This window comes from Denticeps clupeoides, chromosome 9 (genome assembly GCF_900700375.1).
Source record: "Denticeps clupeoides chromosome 9, fDenClu1.1, whole genome shotgun sequence".
Taxonomy (NCBI): domain Eukaryota; kingdom Metazoa; phylum Chordata; class Actinopteri; order Clupeiformes; family Denticipitidae; genus Denticeps; species Denticeps clupeoides.
In genome coordinates, this window is record NC_041715.1 from 12,049,152 (window position 1) to 12,065,092 (window position 15,941).

The window sequence follows — 15,941 nt, forward strand, 5'->3', positions numbered from 1 at the left end:
CTGGAGGACAAAAACAACAAAGAATCTGACTGACCAGCTACAGTGAAATCCTCTCTCCGTTTCTATTCTCTTTTTCTCTCTCTGTGAGTGTGTGTGGGAGAAGGGCGTGTTGCCCTCTCTAGTTGTAGGTTTTCTTGCTGTGGGATGCAGTATTCTCATGGCTGTTACTTGAGTGGGGATGGGTTTTGTGTGTGTGTGTGTGTGTGTGTGTGTGTGTGGTGTGTGTGTGTGTGTGTGTGTTGTGGTCATGGAGGGGCGATTGCATCTTATCAGGGGGATAAACAGAATACTCTTTTGACTGAACAGAATTGTACGACTTTTTCTAAGAAACTCATGAAGACGTTTTCAATAAGGGACAGTCAACTTAGGGAAAGGGGCATTGTCACTGGAACAGTCCTTATAAATATCAGATTTTTCAAGTTACTGAGTAAAAAGAAAATGTGATGCAACAGACATTTGGAATGGTATTTCCAAAAGTTAAGTAAATTAAAATATTTTATTGAAGCTTCCAAATTTTTTTTAAGGACAATGAGTCCTTGTTACAAGTTATAGTAGAAAATTACCTTAGATAAGTAAGTCATTCTTACCTTAGTAGATTGACTGAGGCACTACAAACAGAATTTCTGACAATACCTTTGCAAACTTCCAGACACTCCTGACAATTGAGGAAGTAGCCTAGTGGGTAACACACTCGCCTGTGAACTGGAAGAGCCAGGTTTGAATCCCGCTAACTACCATTGTGTCCCTGAGCAAGACACTTAACCCCAAGTTGCTCCAGGGGGGACTGCCCCTGTAACTACTGATTGTAAGTCGCTCTGGATAAGGGCGTCTGATAAATGCTGTAAATGTAAATGAATATACAGTAACTGATTAAATTGATGACACTGAATGGTTTGTTTTGTTAACAGTGTATATACACTGTAGAGGTTAAGGGGTTAAATCATCAGCTGGGCTGTCTTTAATAAGATAAGTGCTGTAGCCGGAGTGAGACCAACACATCACACACATGCTGCCGTAATCCAGATTTTACCAGCACCTCTTCAGATTTCACACATATTTCCCTCTTTAATCCCTTTGTGGGTCTGCATTACACGGGGGAATGAGCAAAGCCGGGAGATTCCATTTGCCTCCGACTTCCTCCGAGGAAAGAGGCTATTGTATTGAGAGTCCGACCTGGTCGTAGCTCATCTGCTCATATGTGTAATAACAGGATCAGCTTCGTGCTTTATGATCCATTTGAGTGGGGGATTAGAGCATTGTGACCAAATCTGCAATCTGGGAATATATCGTCTGCTAATCCTCACCAAGAGGGTGGAGTTTGGATGACCACACCCTCTCACTCCGAGCATCCTTTTTCATGTGTACAAATTCATGGATTTAACCCACCAGGTTCAGCAATTCCAGTGCAAGCAGCTGGTTCCCACCATGAAAGTTTTTTTATGGTGACTTGACTGGTGGCAAAAATGTGCAACTAACGTGTGCATGTGACTTACTGAGCTAAATAAACATTTATTTCTTCATATTCTGTTGACAGGGAGGAACATTTAATGCTCATTGTAGTCCCAATCAACACAGATTGTCTATCACAGTTTAATTTTGAATTGAGGACCAGCACAAGGTCCTTAAACTGATACTCATTGACTTCCTGTCAGGACGTTTGATGCATAAATAAGAAATAGAAGAAAGAAATGCACACACAGACCGAACACAGACACACCCTGCATTCTCCATTTTCATGTTTACGCCCCCCACGTACGTCTGGTCTGAAGGGTGTCATTCAGCAGATCAGTAACATTCTAAACAGGACTCCTGTGTCCTGTGTCTGCTGTTCTGTTTGCGGTGAGAAGGAGCCTTGTTTGGTCTTGCTGTAGGAACATTCCCTGTTCTTTTCTGAACATGTCATTGTTTCCTGCCTCAAACTTCTGTTTTAATGGCCTCTGTCCCAAACAGTGTCCCTTACGCTGCTGTGTGCAGGAAGCACGTCTGTTTTTAGATTTTTACTGGAGCACTGAGGCGGCCTGTTTAGGGCTTTACTGCGGCTGCTACTGCAGTAAGAAATCAATTTAGAGCCTTATGATGAGTGCAGGCACTCACCTGGGAAAAGTAATGCTAGCTGCATCTGTTTAAACACACGCACGCACACACACACATTTCCACAGTGTAGGCCAGCTGTGGAAATGTACACGCCTTTCCAGCTTGGCTTGCATTTACATAATCACTGATAAACAGTGGAGTGTGAAGGATGTGATGGAGCAACCAGCAGCACCACCCTCATCTCTCCGTCCCCACGGACGTTCACGTTCAGTCTTGCTGCTCTTTACTGAGCTCTGTAGATTACTCAGGTTAAAAAGTCCTGAGCCTTTTTCTGCAGTTGAATTATACTGTAATTTGAGGGTGAGTGATTTCGGTTCAGAATGTACATAATCACATCATTCCGATTAATAAACATCTTCATTATTTTGGAGTTTAAAACTCTGAACGTCTGATCAGACATGCAGTAACAATTATTGACTTGAAATCTTATAGTATCCCCCCCACAGTGTGATTGTAAAATATGCGCACACACACATATAATTTATTAATATATAATATTGTCCATTGCACATGAAATTACAAAGAATTGTAAACTTCTAAAACTAAAACCAAAACTTAAATACTTATACAGACTATAAAAACTACTAAACAATGTTCTGTACACTAAACAAGGACAACATCATGTAAAAAAAAATAATAATGCTTATCCATTCATAGCCATACCTTTATTGTGACTCCTTTGTTTGCTGAATTATTCTGTGTATTTCATTGTTTGGTCGTTGTTTCGTTTCACGCCCTTGTTGTGTTTCACGCTTTCTCATGCGTTTCTTTTAGACTGTTATTTTTAAAATAGCACAAAGTAAACCAGTAAAACGCTTATACAGGAGTCCATGCATCAGTGTGCCAAGAGATAAGCACTTTTCTTTTTCTAACTCTCTCCTCCTTTCTCTCTCTTTGTCTCCTCTGTAGGTGTTTAAAGTGAAGGCGGTCCAGCTGGCTGAGAAACTTCTCCCAGCATTCAACACTCCCACAGGCATCCCCTGGGCCATGGTCAACCTCAAAAGGTGCGCTCAGTCTCCCCACAAAAAGATGCACTCTGCTCGGAGCCGTGAGGGGTCATGACCTCTGTACCACCCTGATCTTCCCGTGTCTCTCGATGTCTCCTCACAGCAACATCTCATGCTCTTTTGGGCATTTCTGTTTGTGTGTACTTATTTGTCTCTGTATGTGGATTCCATTGTTTAATGAGGGAACTTTTAATGGACGAGGTGTGTGTGGGGTGTGTGGGTGTAGGCGTGTGTGTGTGTGTGTGTGTGTGTGTGTGTGTGTGTGTGTGTGGGGGGGGGGGGGGGGGGTTCTGAGATGACTCTTTAACATGCTGCACTTAAACACCCCTTGTGTTTTTTGCCATGAAGCGTGAATTACCTCCAGACTGATGATTTTTTTTACCGTGTGCACCTCCATGCGGTATTGGCCTTATGTTCGCTATCGCTGTGCAAAACATGCAGTTGTTGGAGAGCACACACGCAGAATGTAGTGAAAGTGATTGTGTTTGTCCATCACCCTTGGTGAGCAGTGGGCAGCCATGACAAGCGCCCGGGGAGCAGCGTGTGGGGACGGTTTTGTGGATTTGAAACCACAACCTTCAATAAAGAGGTCGCATCCTTACTTGTTAGGCCAACAATACCCGAACACATAAAAACACTGTCTTATTGATAACTGATCCAGGTATTTGGGTCATTGTTTGACCGATTTCCTATAAACGTATCAAATCGCCGTATCAGACTGAGGTGGAACAGATAGCAGATGCCATTATGGCTAAATACATTTTAAAATCATTTAACAGGCAATGTAATGGTTCCGTTTCGTCACCTCCCCCGCTGCATTTGGATCACAGCTCTGGAGGCAGGTTCCTTCTAAAACTACTGGTGCCCTCCTCAGCTTGGTGTATTATTAGCCCAGTTACAGTCCAAGTTGGAACGTTACTCTTTTTGCTACCATGTGGACCCTGGTGAGGGTTTTAGCTTTGGAGTCGTCAGTACCACTGCTGAGGAGCTCACACACAATTTGAAGGCATACCTCGGGAATGTTTAATATGTCCCCGACGTTCCATCACTGAGTGTGTTCTCAGGGTGGCACCTGCACCCTTGTTCTCTGCTTAAAGCCACCCCCTCCTATTCTTTATGAAAAGGCAATAGAATGGAATGGAATGAGAATTGCACAATTAATCTGCCCTGCACATTATCAGCCTGAGGGAAGTGACTGGGTGGAGAAGGGGCTGGGGGATTTTCTCCCCCCCCCCCTCCTTCTTCCTGTGGGTGGGTGGGTGTACGTCTTTGTCTGTGCCTGATGTGGGGATATAGGTAGTTAAAAAAAACAGGCCATCGTGTGTTGGATGAGCGTATAATCTGGCGGAAAACTGCTCGCTGCTACTGTTCTGTTTAATGATCAGTCCTCAGTCAAATGTCTCTCTCTCTCTCGTGAATTTTTTTTTTTTTTTTTTTATCACTCCCTTTTAATCACTCCCTCTTTCTCTGTCCTGTCTTACGTCCTGTCCTCTGTGTGGTAATAAATGCATTCTGGAACTGCTGGGTTTTGAAGAATGGAGTTGGACATGCTTTCTACTGGTTTGTGTGTGTCTGTGCTTGTGTGTTTTTGGCCTTATTTCTAAGAATGTGTGTTACTTGTTGAAGTCCCCTGTATGTGCCAATTGCTTCATGAGAGACTTTGAAAGGATTCAGATGCTTTTGGCAGAGGGATGCCGAGAGTGTGGGCGAAGGGTGTTTTATACTCCAGGTTGTGATATATCTCACAGTTTCAGTTGACAGTGGTGTTGAATGGGGAGTAATGTGTGAGGTTATAACACTTGCATCATTTAATTCAAATACATTTAATAAAATCCCCCTTTTTTTTTTCTCAGTGGTGTAGGGCGTAACTGGGGGTGGGCGTCAGCCGGAAGCAGTATCCTGGCCGAATTTGGGACATTGCACATGGAGTTTGTCCACCTTACATACCTGTCAGGAAACCCGGCCTACTATGAGAAGGTAAGAATGACCGGCTTTATTATGTCCATCTATATCATGTGCCTTTCATGAACAGTCCTAAACATGTAAAGGTTTTTGAATCATTCAATCTGTTATGACTGCGTCAGGTGCTATCACTGGTGGCAATAGTGGTGTTATGTCATTAATACGGAGCAAATACGACTAAAGCCAATGCAGGATCTTACTCTGACTGCTGCTATATTTGGTGGTTTTGGATTCATATTTTAGGAAATTAAAAGTACGTTTTGTGTGCGTGCTTTTTGCCATGTTTTTGATCAGTTTATGGCAACACTGCTTGCACTACTTTGCACATGTGACCTATTGACAGGAGTTTAAATGGTGTCAGTCATTTGTACAGGCTCCTTCAATATGAAACTTAATCAAAGTTTATGGTAATTCAGGGTTACCCCTTTGGACTGACACACTCACTACCTCCATCATATTGAGAAGTGGGATCTATTATTGCACTGTTCTATTTTGCACAGCAGTATTTGCACTATTTTTACTTTGCACCTATATTATTAATTTTACTAGATTAGTGCTGTCTGTCTCATTGTTGTCTACATGTTTTAAGTGTTGCCCTGTTTGCACTTAATGTAGCCCAGTTTGTCTGTGTTTACTTGCACTATGTGAGTATGTATCTTTGTTTTATTGTTACATGTAGCACCAGGTTCCAGAGAAACGTTGTTTCTGAAATGACAATAAAGCTAATTAAAGAGTATTTTGTTCCCCCTGTCCAAGATACAGATAACTAGCAAGTAGTCATTTTCTTTAAAATGTTTGGGGGACCCTCTTGGTTTAAGGTGCACTGAACTCTACGCTGCTGTCCTTATATACTATTCCTACAATGCATATGTGAATATTTGGTTATTGGCCATTCATAAAAAAATCTAAAAACCACTGTCAATAACTTAGAGAAGTTTAAAAAACATTTTAAAATGTTAATTTTACAGAAAAAATATGGTTACATTTAATGTTTTGTGTGATCAGGTGAGACATATACGTAAGCTGCTGGCCAAGATGGACCGACCCAACGGTCTTTACCCAAACTACCTGAACCCCCGGACCGGACGTTGGGGCCAGCGTGAGTACCGCACCCTTTTCTTACCCACTACTCGATTGCATGTCTTTTCCCTTTCTTGTGTGGAATTGTGTGCTCTGCTTTGCTTCTGCACTCGTCCCTAAAATCGAAATCTTGCTGTGTCATTCAAGGCCACTCTCAGCGCCTCTGTCAGCATTGTTTTTGGGAATTAAGTGCTGCTCATGTTTAATGCAGGAGCTCTCAGGGTCACCCGTGTGATGAACAGCAGGTCTGAGGACAGTTTGGAGAGGCCTTTTCTCTACCTGGGCTTTCCAAATGAGGCATATTAGACACCCTGTGTCATCAGACCTTCTGTAACGCTGTAGTTCATCGGGTTTCAGAAATTTCCTCAGGAGGATCCTTTTTCACTAGCTGAAGACTGAAGGTCAAGGGTCATTTCTGCACAGATGTTGGTAGATCTGTGATCGGTAACAATCATGTTATCAGGTTTTCCATCACATCCTGTTAAATCAGACTGAGGAGCTGTATGGTCAATGACAAACCTCTATACATCGCTAGCTCTCTCTATCTGTTTGTGTGTCTGTCTTTTAATAATTATCTGCAGCTAAATACTCTGACTCATTTAGTATTACTCTTAATTACAGTGAGTGGTGAAGATTTAATTACTGTTTGTGCCACCAAAGGCTAAATCTGATCTTAGTGCTAAAACACATACACAGACACAAACTTGAGTCTTAGACGTGTCTTTGTGTGTGTGGGTGAGTGTGAGAGAGAGAGAGACTATAATGTAATGAGTGTGTGTGTCTGTATCTATTGACAGTTGCAAACTGTGTGTGTTTGACAGCTCATTATCCGCCCTCCCCAACTCAGTCCCCTTTACCGCCCTTTGCCGGTCCCCATCAAATGTCCTCGTCAACATCACTTTCACTCATCCTTCCATCCGCCCTTCCTCTCGTTCTCTCTCTATCTGACCTCAGGTTTAATACATGCTGGACAGGCAGTGGTTCGGGAGGGGGGCTGGGCTGATTATCAATTACCTCAATACCACAGAGGTCCCTTGAGCAAAGTACCGTCCCCACACACTGCTCCCCGGGCGCCTGTCATGGCTGCCCACTGCTCACCAAGGGTGATGGTTAAAAGCAGAGGACACGTTTCGTTGTGTCCCCATGTGCTGTGCTTCACAATCACAATTACTTCACTTTCACTCCCAATACCATTCCGAGGCGTAGTACCAGAGCTGCTTAGCCGATATCTGGGCCACTCACAAGTCCTTCCGCACTGCCCCCACTCTGTCTGTGCTGGCAGATCATCAGTGATCACTTCTGGTGTCCCAGTGGGGGGCTGAATTTGGATTCATCTTGGCATGCACTGTTCCCATCTTCAGACCAGGAACCCAGCCCCAGCAGAGGTCTCCTCCACTCAGAGGAGGTAATTAGAATGAGGAGCGCTTCGTTCTGATTGGTTAAATCTGGGCGTGGAGTGTTCCAAGGCTCGTCCTGGTTTCATGATTGAGTGGGTGGGGTCCGCATCTTCCTCATACCTAATTACCCCACTCTGATCTTACCCTCCCATGCATTTCCGAATTCAGTGGAAATAAGAGCTTTCCTTCCCTCCATTGGACTTTCTCCTTCTTCCCCCCCTCTTGTTTCTGTTTCTAGGAAAAACCTCAATGGTTGTGATGTAATCCTGTGATGTAATGTGTCACACAGAAGAAGAGCAACGCTAGCAAGTGGAAGACAATGGTTTTGTCCATTAAAATAACATCAGTTGATCCAGTCCAGACATCATTAATATTGAAAATTGCTATGACAAATGGAAGTGGCTGTTAATGAATGGGATATCTGCATGAATGTGGAGAGGCCCGTTATCAGCAGCAATTAGTGGAGACTTCCAATGGAATGATGCTGTGTTCACTAATGCAGGTCTGTCATTTTAAAAGCGCCATTCATTTTCAAAGAACCCGTTTGCTATGATCTAAGTAAAGAAGCAGTAAGAACTGCCAAATGCAGACCATTTGAATACGTGGTGCATCAGCAAATGTGGTTATGACTACAGCATTCTTTCTAACCTTTATTGTATTTTTAATAATTATGCAGTATTTCATGTTTTTTTTCATGGAAAGCAGGGACATTTCTAAATGACCCTAAGCTTTTGAATGGTAGTGTACATGGCTCAATTAATCGATTTCCATTTTGTGCTTGTATACTGAGAGAAGGGCAGTAGTCAGATGAAAACATATAACATATAAACTGGTGGTAGTAGCCTAGTGGGTAACACACTCGCCTGTGAACCAGAAGACCCAGGTTCAAATCCCACTTACCATTGTGTCCCTGAGCAAGACAATTAACATAAGTTGCTCCAGGGGGGGACTGTCCCTGTAACTACTGACTAAGTCGTGCTGGATAAGGGCGTCTGGTAAATGCTGTAAATGTAAATATAAACATAGCACATTTAAAATGTGTATGGACACATGCTGAAGTTTTTGTATTTTTGCATTTTTGGGTTCTCTCAGTCCCTTGTACTTTCCATTCTCTTTCTCGTTCTTTTACTGCCTCCCTCTTGTTCTCCAGATGAATAATTCAGTAGCGTCTCTTTCCACTCCCTCTCTCTCTCTCTTGCACTCACTTGTCTTTTGCCTCAGGCAGATCAGATCCACACACACACATTCCATACAGTGCTCTGAAGGTCTCACATGTCGTTCCATCACACACACCCACTGAGGACATGTCACGCGTTCTCACATACGTCATACGCTCAGGCCGTCATCAGGCCAGCAGAGGTGTGTGAAGGCTGTAACGCTGCTCTGGCCAGCTGCTGCTCCTGCACCCTCTTCTCCACTAAAACGCCCGTAATGAGCTGCTCGGCCATTTCAGCACGCACCTTCCATGTTCCTGCAGACCCTCAGAGAAGGGACTGTGTTAATGTGTCCCACCTCCCCTTTTTAATGACCCTCGCACAGCCGCAGCGAGACTCATCTGCAGCTTCACACTCTCAGGCCTCATCACCTTCATCATTAAAACTGTGCGAGGGAGGGAGGTGCGTCCCTCTTGGCCCTTGAGTCAAATGTAATAGTATTTTATCAAATAAAAGAAGTTGATGGGAGTTCTTCTGTCTCAAGCCCCTGAGTCATTGTGCCTGTGTCTCAGTGCTGAGTCACTGTAAATGTTATTTGTGATTTTTACAATGGTGGTCATAATCCCGGTTTTTGGTCTATTTGATAATGTTGATTGTTTTGATGATTAAGTTCTCATTACCATGACAGTTTGAAAATTTTCTTAAATTGGTCTAAATATCACGCTGAATGACTTGAATTAATGCAGGTAAACATAAAACAAGAAGTAATTCTACTTCCTTTTTTTTTTATCTGCATCTGCTCAGTCATACACTTAAACCAAATTAAAACAGCAGGGTTCACATTTTTCCAAAATGGCTTTCCTCTTTTAGTCTGACTCTGTTTTTGTCTCTTATCTCAACCCTTCATGCACCGTTCTTTTTATTCCTCCTCCAGATCACACGTCGGTAGGAGGCCTCGGGGACAGTTTCTATGAGTACCTGCTGAAAGCCTGGCTGATGTCTGATAAAACTGATACAGAGGCACGGAAAACCTACGATGACGCCATCGAGGTCAGCCTTCAGTGCTGGTCATGATGTAGACGTCCCAGTCTGAACCAGATGATTATTAACCCACTGTTCCCTTCGCTACTTCTCTTCCCTCTCCACAGGCCATCGAGCGTCACCTGATTCGCAAGTCCAACGGCGGCCTCACCTTCATTGGGGAGTGGAAGAACGGCCATCTGGAGCGCAAGATGGGTCACCTGACCTGCTTTGCCGGCGGCATGTTCGCTCTCGGGGCTGACGGCTCGCCGGATGACAAGGCTGGGCACTACCTGCAGCTGGGCGCAGAGATCGCCCACACCTGCCACGAGTCCTATGACCGCACCGGTGAGGCATGGGCTGGGGTGGCAGGGGGTTCGCTCAGTGACCCTCTAGCTGAATTAGACTACATTGTTGAATATTGCTGCATGAAGAGAATTCCAAATGGAGGTGCAGAGGATAATTGACAGGTCGGAACGGAGAATTCCTTGCCCCGTCCTCCATGTAGATAGCAGATCTGACTTTGGAGACCGCAGGATAATTTCCTGCCTTATCAGGGTATGTTGTCATGGCAACAGGCCAGAGTATATTTAAAGAAGAGAGCATAAAGTCCCTGTCACCCGACTTGACAGACGTTGTCAGGTGCTAACGTGTGGCATCACTCCAGTCAGATTTTGATAAGGAACGCCGGCCTTGACTTGAGCTCTGAAGCTTTTTCATTTGTCTACTGTTTCATAGTAACAAATTATGTTACTACAAGATTTACAGTTCAACTAAAGGGGGTTACACTTTGGGCTCAGAAATATATTTTTTTAATAATCTTTAAAACTTATTTCTCCAGTGCTCAAGCTCGGCCCGGAGGCCTTTAAGTTTGACAGTGGCCTGGAGGCGGTGGCTGTGCGGCAGAATGAGAAGTACTACATCCTTCGGCCAGAGGTGATAGAAACGTACTGGTACATGTGGCGATTCACTCATGACCCCAAATACCGGCAATGGGGATGGGAGGCGACGCAGGTCAGTGGTAACATGGCTACACCCACCTCACAACTCAACTGACCCATAAAATCTGAAAACCGCATTTATGACATATCTGCATGAAATTCCCCAATAAATCAGCAAATGAAAGATGTTATGCACATTAACATCCATAAATAGATTTTTCAACACTGTGCTCATTCATTCATGGAATTGTGGAAAGAATAAAGGGTTTTCAGTTGTGCAAGGAAATTACAAATTACATGAGTATATTCTATATATTCCATTCACTTTATCACCTTATGATTGTACATATTGGGTATGTTAACAATATTGCTCGGCCCAACTTAAATGTTAATGCCTGGAATGAATGAATATGACCATCAGCTAAATAAGTACAGGGTGGACCATTTATATGGATACACCTTTATAAAATGGGAATGGTTGGTGACATTTTATAAGTAGTCAGAAACTTGTAAATAACTCATGAAAGAATAAAGTTACGTTAAAACCACACCATTGTTTTTCTTGTGAAATTACCAATAAATTTGATGTCACATGACCCTCTTCCTATTGAAAAAACAAAAGTTGGATCCAATGGCCGACTTCAAAATGGCCACTATGGTCACCACCCATCTTGGTGTATCCATATAAATGGCCCACCCTGTATATTAACATTGTGTAAGATATGAGCTATGAAATTAAATATGTAATTTGTGCATGAAACTATTTGAATTTATTTATTATGCTGAACACCTACACAGCAATCTGGAATGCTCAGAAACTGGCCCACCCTCTCAGTCCCCCTGTGCCTCTTGTCTCTGTTGTGTTGTGGCTTTTTGGTGGTGTGTGTTTGTGTTTGGGCCATGTGGGAAAGGTCTGAGTGCTCTTGTCGGTGCGGAGTGGTTGATTTCAGATTGGTGCTATTTGCTCTTCTGCTGCATTACTGATCTTCTGAAGCGTCTCTTTTTGATGAGCGAGGGCCACTTCACGTCTCTCGCCCTCTCCTCCTCTCTCTTCCTGCTTCCTGTGCGGTCTGAATTCCAGATGGGTTTAGTTGATCTCTTATCCTTTCATTCTTCTGGTCAGTGGTCATCTCTTTCATGCATTGCTTTTCCTCGCATCTGCTGTTCTCACCCTTTTCATATCTGTCTCTCCTCACCCTCTTTCTGTCCCCTTTTCATCTTTTTTCCCTTCTCTCTTATTGTGCTCATAGTCTGTTGTAGTTGTGCCCTAGTCTGTCCTCTTTCTCTGAATCTGTTTTCTGGTTTTAAGATTGCCTATTCATTCATTTTCAGATGGATATAAAACTGAATTAAACGGACATTGTTATAGTCTGTACATTTCTAAAACATATCGATAAGGTTGTAGCCACAGATTTATTTATATAGTAAATATGGATTATTGATCTTACTCTCACTTTTAGTTTAGCAGAGGTTTTCTTCCAGCCTGGTTTTAAAAGGTTAAACAGACAACACTTTTTAAAAAGTTACTTATGACCTTCCTGCTCATACAGGTTTATTCACTGTTCTCCTCCGGCAAGAGCTGCTACCTTTCATATAATTAGCTGCTCCATCATAACCACGTGTCTTGTTCAAGTCATGCCCCTTGAACAGAAATTGTATTTTCCTGTATTCAAACCCCGGGTTCTTGTCTCCAACAAGGGTCAGTCCTTGGCTCCCTGGATTTCTTCCTGTGTGTTCCCCCACTGGGCCGCATCAGTCATGAATATGGCCTTCAGTGTCACTGCTATATGACTATGATGATTGTCATCCAGTTTTCAACAAATCCATTTTGACTGATGCGCACATCTCCCAATCAGATTCCCTCGATGAAATAAAATCCTGAATGCAAGCCTGTTTTCTGAAGACTAAATGTCACTGGTCCAAAAGCCCTGATGAAATCTTTCTCTGGACTTCCTTTTAGCCCTCATACACACATGATTATAATATGGGTGCTACCTTTCCTTTTAAGCAACGCGTTAAAGGCCCCCCTTTTCCATCTCAGTCGCCTCAGTCTCAGGAATTTGCTATTGCAGTCAGCCTCATCACAACAGATTTGGCATAATTTGACCCCACCTTCAGTACTGATCTCCTTTGCAGGTCCTCCACTGAACAGTTTATTTATGTTTGTTGTCCTAGCAGGACTAGAGGTGGCTGACCCTTCCTTCTGGAACTAATAGTTATTGATCTATCTTCTCATCATTTACTATTCCCTCTTCTGTTTCGTGTTTAAACGTGTGTTTTGAGTGTTTAGAAAAGGTATATCATTAAAATGCATCGTTCAGGTTTCAGTATATGTATCTAGTTGAACCACGTTATCAGCGTGCCGTGCTGCTGCGTGTAGGCTCACGGTAAATGAACAATGCGCTCTGACATCCATCGGCACAGATGGTGATACTGCTGTGGTGAGCGTGAGGGTCACAGGCAGTGCAGTGCTGAGAGAGATGCTTGTTGACTGGCTGATGGTCCGGTTATAAAGCACCCCATATGCAAGGGATAAGCATTATAATCCCCAACAAAATTCAACATTCAATCACAATCTGTAACTTTTTTTTTATGTAATTGTATTTTCGTTGCTTTTAATTGTCTTCCTACCATCTACAGGCCATTGATAAATACTGCCGGGTCAGTGGGGGATTTTCTGGAGTCAAGGACGTGTACTCCTCTAACCCCACCTATGACGATGTCCAGCAGAGCTTCTTCCTGGCCGAGACTCTCAAGTAAGTCTCTACACGTCTCTACTTTCCTCAATTTTAATGAACAAATATAGATGAGCAGTGCTGGCCCATCTACCAGATTGCATAGTTGGCCTCACTTCTTGACATCAGTTATTCAGTTGAAAAAGAAAATACTTGAAACATATTTATTTGTGAAATACAGATGCTAAATGTAGCATCATCTGCATCTGAACTGAACTGAACTGGCCTCAGTATTCTAGATGGTTCCTTTTCCATCTTTGCATATTCATTTGTCCGGGTCTTTTTTTTGTGTGTGTGTGTGTGTGTGTGTGTGTGTGTGTGTGTGTGTGTGTGTGTGTGTGTGTGTGTGTGTGTGTGTGTGTGTGTGTGTGTGTGTGTGTGTGTGTGTGTGTGTGTGTGTGTGTGTGTCCGTGCGCTCACACGCATCGGTGACATCCAATATCAGTCATAATGGGTACAGCACTTTCTGTAGTAGAAGTAGTCAAATTATTTGAACTCTTCTGCCCCCTGCAGTCAGAGCTATGGTTTGCATCAACAGCTTTTCAATGTTTGATCAGTGTTTCTCAACTCTCACCCCAGAGACCCACTGTTCTGCACAATTTCAGATTTTCACTGCTCGATCACACCTGATCAGCACATCATTAGCTGCCAGATAGTGGAGGTCCGGGGCTGCATTAATATCATACTGCTTGGAAAGTTTCAGCTCTTAGTTATATCCAAATACTTTTAAAAATTATTAATTATACACTCATGTTACAGTAACATATGTTTCATGTATTTATCAACTACATATTAGTTGGTAAATACGATTGTAAGAATCCCGGTGTGATTGTAACCAGTCAGACATTACGAAGCAGCTCATCTGTTGGTTAGTTGGGTTGAATGAATGGGCTGAACAAAACCATGTAACAGTATTAGGCTCATTACCTTGGGTGGAAAGATGAGCTGTACTGCTGGGCAGATGTATGGGGGTCGCACTGAGTTCAAGAAACAAACGGCGAGTGGAAAATGAACCATCAGACGTGGCTTGTGGACTGATGTAATGTGATTAGTCTGAAAAAGAGCTGCTCCACACACACACAGATATTAAGAGATTCCGATGACAGAGCTGGAAAATATGGATACAGCGTTTTCGTTGCAGGGGGCGGGCTGAAGCCAGTCTGGGTGAAGTTCATATTGAGGCAGTTCCACAGATGTAGATTAAATTTAGTATTAGTCTGAGAAAAACTTGATTTGTTCTTTTTTTTTTTTTTTTGCTGTGACAACTGATTTCAGGTTGTCCATTCGCTTAACAATTTGGTTCAGTCGTAGCCAAACGTTTTGAGAATTACACAAATACTGGTTTGCACAAAGATTGCTGCTTCTTTTTTATTATGGCAATTTGCATATACTCCAGAATGTTATTACGAGTGATCAGATGAATTGCAAAATCCCTCTTTGCCATGAAAACTAACTTAATCCCAAAAACATTTCCACTGCATTTCAGCCCTGCCAAAAAAGGACCTGCTGAGATCATTTCAGCGATCCTCTTGTTAAAACAAGTGAGAATGTTGAGGAGCTCAAGGCTGGAGATTATTCTGTCATGCTGGTTGAGTTAGAATTGCAGACTGGATGCTTTAAAAGAGGGTGATGCTTAAAACTATTGTTCTTCCTCTGTTAACCATGGTGACCTGCAAGGAAAAGATTGCAGCTAAATCAACCACTTATCAAATCATCAAAACTTCAAGGAGAGAGGTTCAAGTGTTGTGAGGAAGGCTGCAGGGAGCCCAAGAAAGTTCAGCAAAAACCAGAACCGTCTTCTAAAGATGATTCAGCTGCAGGATCGGGGCGCCATCACTGCAGGGCTTGCTCAGGAATGGCAGCAGGCAGGTGTGGGTGCATCTGCATGCACAGTGAGGTGAAGACTTTTGGACAATGGCCTGGTGTCAAGAAGGGCAGCAAAGAAGACACTTCTCTCCAAGAAAAACATCAAGGACAGACTGATATTCTGCAGAAAGTACAGGGATTGGACTACTGAGGACTGGGGTAAAGTCATTTTCTCTTTCCAGTTTGGGGCATCTGTTAAAATGATTGCCTGGAGAAGAAAAGGTGACGCTACCATCAGTCCTGTCTCGTGCCAACAGTAAAGCATCCTGAGACCATTCATGTGTGGGGTTGCTTCTCATCCAAGGGAGTGGGATCACTCAAATTTTTTTTTAAAAAGACAGCCATGAATAAAGAATGGTACCAAAACATCCTCCAACATCAATTTCTCCCAGTCATCCAAGAACAGTTTGGTGAACAATACCTTTTTCCAGCATGATGGAGCACCGTACTATGGTCAATCCTCAAGAGGCGGGTGGTCCAAAAAACCCACAAAATCTGACAAACTCAAAGCACTGATGGAATGGGTCGCCATCAGTCAGGTTTTGGCCCAGAAGTTGATTGACAGCAAACCAGGGCGAATTGTTAGAGGTCTTGGAAAAAAGGGCCAACACTGCAAATATTGACTCTTTGCATAAACCTGATGTAATTGTCAATAAAAGCCTTTGAAACTTTAGATTTTGTTATT

General features: G+C 43.0%; 1 protein-coding gene across 1 annotated transcript in view; it reads left to right on the forward strand.

Annotated features, from left to right (window-relative positions):
* man1a2 (mannosidase, alpha, class 1A, member 2) overlaps positions 1-15,941 on the forward strand; it is a 77,552-nt gene that overhangs the window by 58,510 nt on the left and 3,101 nt on the right. The window contains exons 7-13 of the mRNA XM_028991437.1: positions 3,004-3,098; positions 4,955-5,078; positions 6,069-6,162; positions 9,629-9,744; positions 9,843-10,062; positions 10,556-10,728; positions 13,296-13,411. Of these exons, the coding sequence (XP_028847270.1) occupies positions 3,004-3,098; positions 4,955-5,078; positions 6,069-6,162; positions 9,629-9,744; positions 9,843-10,062; positions 10,556-10,728; positions 13,296-13,411 (938 nt within the window). The remainder of the gene's footprint in view (positions 1-3,003; positions 3,099-4,954; positions 5,079-6,068; positions 6,163-9,628; positions 9,745-9,842; positions 10,063-10,555; positions 10,729-13,295; positions 13,412-15,941) is intronic.